The sequence below is a fragment of the Zeus faber genome (assembly GCF_960531495.2).
Source record: "Zeus faber genome assembly, chromosome: 17".
Taxonomy (NCBI): domain Eukaryota; kingdom Metazoa; phylum Chordata; class Actinopteri; order Zeiformes; family Zeidae; genus Zeus; species Zeus faber.
The window spans coordinates 28,411,445-28,420,182 of record NC_137204.1 but is presented as its reverse complement, the minus strand read 5'-3'; the positions used below and the strand labels follow the sequence as shown (position 1 = coordinate 28,420,182).

The following is an 8,738-nucleotide window of genomic DNA, read 5'->3' as shown; positions in this document are numbered from 1 at the left end:
ACACACACACACACACACACACACACACACACACACACACACACACACACACACACACACACACACACACACACACACACACACACACGTGCGTACTTCTTGGCAGCTCATTAACAGCCCACCATCCAGCGCCAAAGGGAATAACTGCATGTAGATGAGCTGTGTGTGCGTGCCAGCCACTTGGACAGACAGGAGGACATCTCTGCTGCGTGTTCAGAGGAATTAATGTGCATGGTGAGCTGCTGAAGGGGAGAACGGAGGCAGCACTGGCAACCGAGGCTGTGTGTGCGAGTGCGCAGGACGATCCTGATACAGAATGATAATGCACAGAACACTGCTCCATCAATAACACGACAGATGACTTGGATTCCTCATCAAGTGTTTCATCCAATTTATTTTAAAAAGTTGTTTTTAAAGATGTCACATCAAGAAAATTCAAACTTCCACATTCAATAGTTTTCATTATCACACATATTTGAACAAAGTGAGTCTTATGTTCCCATCAAAACATGAAAAGCATTTCTAGAGAGTTATGAAATAACAGTAACATGCAGAAGACTGGACAACAGCAGGTTGACAAACATCAACATGACTCCAACACTTATTTTGACAGTAAAGTTATACACAGATGAAGGAATAATTACTATAAAAACATGTCATGTACATGAATATACCACAGCATGGAAAGGCAATTACATACAGTGTTTATAAACTATGTGATAAAAACACTGAATATTCAGTTCAGCTTTTAGAGAGAGGATACTACACCTCCTCCACCTATAACAGAGACACTGAGGAACCAGGCCACAACCTAAAATCCAAATAAAAACCAGGGTGGAGTGGTTGAGTGAATGTGGTGTAGAAGGTGTGGAGGTGTCTCAGTGTGTCAGAGGAAACTGAGTAGAAGGACAGAGTGCCAGCAGACCAGTCCACATACACTCCTACTCTTTGAGGACCAGAGGACGGAGGGAGATTTATGTCTGTTCTACTGTTATTGTAGCAGACACAGTAACGATCATTAGAACAAGACAGACTCCAGGACTTGTCATTAGATCCAAGACGGCAGTCATCACTCCTTCCTTTCCTTGTGATTCCTCTGTATGTCATTCCTATATCAACCCCTCCTTTCCACTCTACCTCCCAGTAGCAGCGTCCAGTCAGACCTTCTCTACACAACACCTGTCTCAAGTCGGTAAATCTGTCTGTGTGATCAGGATGTGGCTGCTCCTCTCCAACCAACACCACCTTCCTGTTGTTGTCAGACAGACAGATTCGTCTGTTTGCTGTGTTTGGGTCCAGTGTGAGTTTAACAGCATCTGGTGGAGAACAAGACACAAAACAGCAACAGTTTATAATCTAACATCCCTGTTTGGTTCATATATTGTGGATTGATCAACAGACAGATTGTCCATTTATCAGCAGTGTGATGAAGACACATGATGTCCACCATCATCTTCATTCTCAGTAGGATGTGAATGGATGGACGTCCTGTACTGCTGTGTGGATGGACTTTCCATCTAAATAGTTGATCAATAGTAATGAATCAAACTAAACAGACACTTACACTTCCTCACTCCTGGTTTCAGCCTCCACGCTCCACCCTGCTCCACCCTGGGAAGAACACAGTCAGAGCAGAACGTTCTCTGAGATCTGGGAAACACGGACATTAAGAAGCTCCCGTATCCATGGTTTCCCATCATGCATCGGTCATATGTGCTGTCTAACAACAAAGCACGTTCCCCAGCATCCCAGTATGATTGACCACATGGTTGTAGAGCGTCCTCCTTGTAGAAGAGCTTGTCAGGGAGTGTCAGCTGGTCTCTTTATACCTGAGAGTGTCCAGTCTCCAGCGTGGCTCCTCCAGGCCAGCAGAGAGCAGCCTCACTCCTGCCTCTCCTGGGTGGTTGTAGCTCAGGTCCAGCTCTCTCAGATGGGACGGGTTGGAGCTCAGAGCTGAGGCCAGAGAAGCCACGCCCTCTTGTGTGAGCAGACAGCCTGACAAGCTGCAAACAACATGAAGCACCAGGTGTCAACATCAGGAAGACGGTTGCTACGGCAACAGACACTGACACATAACACAAGTTCAAGAGATGGAATATTGATGTGAGCCAGCCTGCGCACACACACACACACACACACACACACACACACACACACACACACACACACACACACACACACACACACACACACACGTTAGGAACTTATAATAATTCATCTACAAAGACATGATTGTGAGAATGGACTCATGGTTCTATGATTTGGCTTCAGAACACCTGGATTATGCAGCTTCACATTATGTTGAGTCCTTTTGTAAGAGCCAGAAATTTACTAATACATTGTTATGCTCTTACCTACACTGAATGTATTTGACTTAAGAGTAAAAACTAGTAATCAGTCAGATGGTAGTATACTGACAATGTGTATGCATGTACTAATGACACTGTGAGGTGGCTCCCTCTGCAGGCTGCTGGAGGAACTAAGGAACACACCTGAACTCATTTCAGTTCAGGTGTGGCTGCACTGGGAGCAGTGAGCACACACACATACAGATACTCAGAGCTCCTTGGTTTGAATTATAGACTTATTTTGTTTCACAATCTTGGCTGTGGAACAAAAGCATTGATTACCTTTATTTTTTGAACTACTCTGGACATTCAGCTCATTGGAGTTGTTTTTGGGTTACAATGAACATGGTGCTTGAAGACAAATCCCTCATTCAGTCCCACAGTGGTTATTATAAGAACATTTCATGGGAAATTAACCATTTAAAATAACCGCGACACCTTTGTTTTATTCCACGTTCACGTCTCTTCCAATATATTCTCATGTATAATTGGTAGTTTTGACATTGTGTGTTTTGCTGTTCTTAATTCCATGTCTCTCTTCCTCACTCTGCACCTATTGCTCTCCTAGCCATCCTGGAAGGAGGACCCCTCTCTCAAGTCCCTTCTCAAGGTTCCTTTATGTTTGTGTTTGGGATTCTGGGAATTTTTTCCTGATCCTTAATTGAGGGTTGGGGGGGTCGTCATCTAACTGTCCTTTGAATGTGAGGATGTAAAGGTGTGTGAGGCAGTAACTGTGATGGAAGTTGTGACTCTTTGGAACGTTGTTCAATGACATTGTTTGGAAAAAGGCTGTAGTTGAACTGTACGAGCTGTCTAAGAGATATGGAAGAAACAAATAGTTTTAACTAATAATGATTACCCTGATATGAGTATTATTTTCATTAATGTTATATTTATAATAATAAAGTGTATATATTATACGTATGTAATATTTTATAGTGTATATTGACATAGTTATCTACAGTTGTATACAAAACACAATATGACTGAAATATTGAGGTCAAGGTTGAGTAACACTGACCTGAGAGTGTCCAGTGCACAGTGTGGACTCCCCAGTCCAGCAGAGAGCAGCTTCACTCCTGAATCCTGCAGATCATTGTTGCTCAGGTCCAGTTCTCTCAGACGAGAGGAGTTGGAGCTGAGAACTGAGGCCAGAGCTTCACAGCTTCTCTCTGACAAATTACAGCCACTCAGCCTGCACATCAACATGACACAGATAAATACATAGTTTGATTTTAGATATACACAAATATTTACTTCAAATATCTCACCAGATTTCAAACAGTGTACAGTTAATATACGTATGTTATCTGTGCACCTACAGAGATGTTTTGGAGGCTTTGACCACGGGCAGCAGCCTCAGAAGAGCCTCCTCTGAAGCAGAGTATTTCTTCAGGTCAAACACTTCCAGCTCCTCTTCTGATGACAGTAAGATGAAGAGCAGAGCTGACCACTGAGCAGGGGAGAGCTTCTCTCTGGAGAGACGTCCTGATCTCAGGTGATGTTGGATCTGCTCCACTAGAGAACGGTCATTCAGCTCATTCAGACAGTGGAACAGGTTGATGCTTCTTTCTGGAGAGAGATTCTCACTGAACTTCTTCTTTATGTAAAGAACTGTTTTCTGATTGGTCACTGAGGTACTTCCTGTCTGTTCCAGCAGGCCTCGTAGGAGCAGCTGATTGGTCTTCAGTGAAAGGCCCAATAGGAAGCGAAGGAACAAGTCCAGGTGTCCGTTGAAACTCTGCAAGGCCTTGTCCACAGCACTCTGGTAGAGGGATTGTAAGTCAGGTTTCTTTTGAAAAAACTGAGAGAACTTTGATGTTGCCTGTGGTTCTGACAGCAGATTGACACCGGTGCTGGTAAACGTCATAAAGACATAAAGAGCAGCCAGAAACTCCTGGATGCTCAGATGGACAAAGCAGAACACCTTGTCCTGGTAAAGCCCACACTCCTCTTTAAAGATCTGGGTGAAGACTCCTGAGTACACTGAGGCTGCTCTGACATCAATGCCACACTCTGCCAGGTCTGCTTCATAGAAGATCAGGTTTCCTTTCTCCAGCTGCTCAAAGGCCAGTTTTCCCAGGGACAGAATGATCTTGTTGCTCTCTGTATTCCAGCGTGGATCTGTCCCAGATCCTCCACGATACTTGACGTTCCCCTGTATGGACTGAACCAGCAGGAAGTGGATGTACATCTCAGTCAGGGTCTTGGGCATCTCTCCTCTCTGGGCTGTTGTCAGGACGTGATCCAGAACTGTAGCAGTGATCCAACAGAAGACTGGGATGTGACACATGATGTGGAGGCTGCGTGATGCCTTGATTTTTGAGATGATGGCGTCAGCCTGCTCCTCCTCTCTGAATCTCTTCCTGAAGTATTCCTCCTTCTGTGGGTCGCTGAAGCCTCTCACCTCTGTCACCATGTCCACACACTCAGGAGGGATCTGATTGGCCGCTGCGGGTCGTGTGGTTATCCAGAGGCGAGCGGAGGGAAGCAGGTTGCCCCGGATGAGGTTTGTCAGCAGAACGTCCACTGAGGTGGACGCTGTGACATCAGTCCACGTCTCATTGTTCTGGAAGTCCAGAGGAAGTCGACACTCATCCAGACCGTCCAAGATGAACACAACTTGGAAGTTGTCGTAGCTGCAGATTCCTGATTCTTTGGTTTCAAGAAAGAAGTGATGAACAAGTTCCACCAAACTGAACTGTTTCCCTTTCAGCAAGTTCAGCTCTCTGAAGGTGAATGGGAAGGTGAAGTGTATGTCCTGGTTGGCGTTGTCTTCAGCCCAGTCCAGAGTGAACTTGTGTGTTAACACTGTTTTACCAATGCCGGCCACGCCCGTTGTCATCAGTGTTCTGATTGGTTGATCTTGTCCAGGTAAGGGTTTAAAGATGTCTTGACATTTGATGACTGTTTCTTCTGTCACTGTTTTCCTGGAAGCTGCTTCAATCAGTCTGACCTCATGTTCCTGGTTGACCTCCTCACCCCCTCCCTCTGTGATGTAGAGCTCTGTGTACATCTGGTTCAGAAGTGTTGCTTGTCCTGCTTTAGCGATTCCCTCATACAAACACTGGAACTTCTCCTTCAGATGAGACTTCAGTTGACGTCGGCAGACAGGAGCAAGAATTACTGAATGAACAAACAACAGAGAACATCAATGAGTAGATGTTAAGGTCAATGAGGGTCATGTCAATATTTCCTGCTCAACGTGTACAACTCACAAACCCATGTTGTCTATTTAGCTCATCACAGTTGGAACAAGCAGACTGACTGACTGGATGTGTGTGATGTGGAGGTTAACTGTGCAGCTGCTTATAAATCTGCAGCTTTACTCATATGAACATGTTCCACCATGACAACCAACATGTAGCTTTACTGGCTTATTAGTAGAACACCATTCTACTCTGATACCGAGGTGTAGAAATATCCCATTAAAAAGGTACTAGTACTACTATAAATCTCCCATTAAAATGGAACTACTAGCAGTCTCAAAATGTAAACACCTTATTTGTTGCTTCAGTATTGATTATATATTATTCCACGTGAAACAACATGAAAGTCCGAGTTTCTAGACTCAGTCATAGAGTGATTCCCAGCCCCTATACTGTCTCCTTACTCCCCACTGTCTCCTAGCGAATGTGTCCTTGCGACTGTGTCCTTACTCCCCACTGACTCCTAGCGACTGTCTCCTTGCAACCGTCTCCTAGCGACTGTGTCCTTGCGACTGTGTCCTTGCTCCCCACTGTCTCCTAGCAACTGTCTCCTTGCAACTGTCTCCTAGCGATTGTATCCTCGTGACTGTATCCTAGCGACTGTCACCTTACTCCCCGACTGTCTACTCGCGACTGTCTCCTAGCGACTCTCTCCTAGCGACTAGCTCCTAGCAACAGTCTCCTAGCGACTGTCTCCTTACTCGCCCACTATGTCATAGCAACGGTCTCCGAGCGACTGTCTCGTAGCGACTGTCTTCTAGCGACCGTCTCCTAGCGACTGTCTCCTAGCGACCGTCTCCTAGCGATTGTCGCCTTACTCCCCTACTGTCTCTGAGGGTCTGTCTCCTAGCCACAGTCTCCTAACGGCTGTGTCCTAGCGACTGTCTCCCAGTGATTATCTCTTTACTCCCCCACTGTCTGCTAGCGACCATCTCCTAGTGACCGTCTCCCAGCGACCGTCTCTCAGCGACTGTCTCCTAGCGACCGTCTTCCAGCGACCGTCTCCTAGCGACCGTCTCCTGGATGTATCTCTGAACTCTACATGTAGAGCTCTCATTTTCTTCTCAGAAACAGTTGTACTAATCAAGCAGAGAACCAGAATGGAATGTTCCTTTAAATGTGTGAAGCACAGTCTCTTACTGCTCTGCAGAGAGTCAGCCACATCCTCCTGCTTCATCCTCCTCAGGAAGTGCAGTGTGATGTTCACAACTCCCTCTCTGGCGCTCCTCCTCTGCTCCTCTTCCTCAGCGTCCACCTCATCATCCTCTTCATCCCTCTGCCTCTCTGAGCATCGTGGCTCATCTGGACTCAGAACCATCCGGAGCCTCTTCAGCTCCTCCTTCACAAAGGTGACCATGTTGTCCTCCAGCAGCTGGAACAGAAGAACATCAGTGAGAACTTTACTGTCCTGGATTCACATCCCACTGGTGTGAAGAGGAAGCATGGAGACCATCAGCACCACAACACATGCTGCTTCATGTCATTTGGAGCTTGTTGGACATTTACACACCAGGAATAAGGAGTCCAGGTCTGTTTGATGCTGCTGTCCAGACTGAGCACTGGTGACCTCTGACCTCTGCTGGTCTCTGTGGAGAACACACACACACACACACACACACACACACACACACACACACACACACACACACACACACACACACACACACACACACACACACACACAGTTAGAGGTGGTGTCTTGTAGTAAAAACACTCTTGGATGTGACAGAGTTTGAAGGTTCTGATGGGACTGAACAAGGAGCCGGGACTTTGACTCACAGAGCGACCCACCACACGAGTACTGTTCCCAAATACATATTCACACTCCACCTCCTTAGATACGGTGCTATGCTTGGCTGTTCTCACCTTTCTTTTCCTCTCCATTTCACTGTGGTTCACTACAACACAGTTGTTTGCTCAGTTGCACTCCCATCAATGAAAACAAGGCGGTATTCACCAATCGTGTTCTTCAAAACTGACGGACAAGTTCAAGTTTGGAGGGGTCACTGGTGCAGCCCCAGCCACACCTTTTTATTTGACACATTTGGATCGTTCCACACAAATAGAGATATATTTAGAGACAGAATTCAACATTTTAACAAATGGAAATATACCATAATAAGTACAAGACATTAATACAACTAAAACTACAATTCATCATAAAAAAGCAACAGACGGGATGAGTCATTTTAAAGGACATGTCCCACAATGCATCAGGACAGGTTGCCATGGTTGCAGCAGTTGATATCAATATCCAATATCACTGGAAGCTTGAATTCAGTGCACTACACGTTCTTTTAAAGTTGAAGTAGTCATTTCTATATTTTATACCTACCTACATTTTTTTGTATGTGACAAATAAAAAATCTTGAATCTCTTGAATACATGGATGTACACAACCATTTAAAAAGTGCCAACAAAAGCCCTCCCTGTCACTGACGTTGTGCTTTAACGCTGGTTCTGAACAATTCATTTGCTCCTGACTTGTTGCCTCTGCTCAGTAGAGAATGATAACAACCATCTCCTCTGTTTCCATCTTCTGTTTCAAAGTCCTACCTCTTCTCCCTGGAGGGGCGGCCATCTTTGAAGAGAATAGGAACACCCATAGACCAGTCACTCTTCATGGAGACACAGCTGGGTTCAGGACAGTCTGCTCTCTCCTGATGGAATCTACCAGATGAACAATAAGCAGCATCTGGACGTTAGGATTTGAGGATGTTTAGCTGTTTTATTTGATCAACTATTTGGTAAATCCTCACCTCTGCTCCGTACACTGATCTCCATCTTTAAACTTTAAAGGTGGAGCCATAGAGCGGTCACTCTTGAAGGAGACCCCACTGGGGGCAGGAGCCTCTGGACTCTCCTGCTGCTCTGGGCTTCAACACAACACACACAGAGCTTTTCCTCAGACTCATGAAGGTGCAGTGACATCACTGCTGAGCTCTGGGATGGACAACAGTCCCAGACGCTCAGAGATCCTCATCTTACCTCTTAGCTTTGCTCTGGCCGCCATGTTCCCCAGACAGAGTTGTTTTAGAGGTGGGACGCCCCTCCTCTCTCTCCTCACACACATTCATGGTTGACTGCAGACCTTTAAATTCAGATGATGTCATGATGATGTCACAGTGTTTCGGCCCGCGGGCCAAACAGGTTGGGCGACAAGATTTAAACAGAAAGAGTT

The 8,738-nt window shown here is 45.7% G+C and overlaps 1 protein-coding gene across 1 annotated transcript; it reads right to left on the bottom strand.

The window, feature by feature from the left end:
- Positions 1–410: 410 nt before the first annotated feature.
- LOC307243072 (protein NLRC3-like) lies at positions 411–8,381 on the bottom strand. The gene is made up of 9 exons (XM_080017722.1): positions 8,317–8,381; positions 8,114–8,227; positions 7,068–7,143; positions 6,698–6,929; positions 3,671–5,474; positions 3,370–3,543; positions 1,830–2,003; positions 1,565–1,611; positions 411–1,316 (listed from the first exon to the last, which is right to left on the bottom strand). Exons 1-9 carry the CDS (start codon positions 8,364–8,366, stop codon positions 778–780), a joined length of 3,210 nt encoding a protein of 1,069 aa, XP_079873848.1. The 5' UTR covers positions 8,367–8,381; the 3' UTR covers positions 411–777.
- Positions 8,382–8,738: the final 357 nt, after the last annotated feature.

Coding starts and splice junctions, on each gene's coding strand:
- LOC307243072 (XM_080017722.1), bottom strand. CDS start 8,366: ATGGCTCCACCTTTAAAGTTTAAAGATGGAGATCAGTGTACGGAGCAG. Junction 7,144..8,113: donor CGCCCCTCCAGGGAGAAGAG/GTAGGACTTTGA, acceptor TGTTCTCCACAG/AGACCAGCAGAGGTCAGAGG. Junction 1,612..1,829: donor TGGAGACTGGACACTCTCAG/GTATAAAGAGAC, acceptor TGTTCTTCCCAG/GGTGGAGCAGGGTGGAGCGT.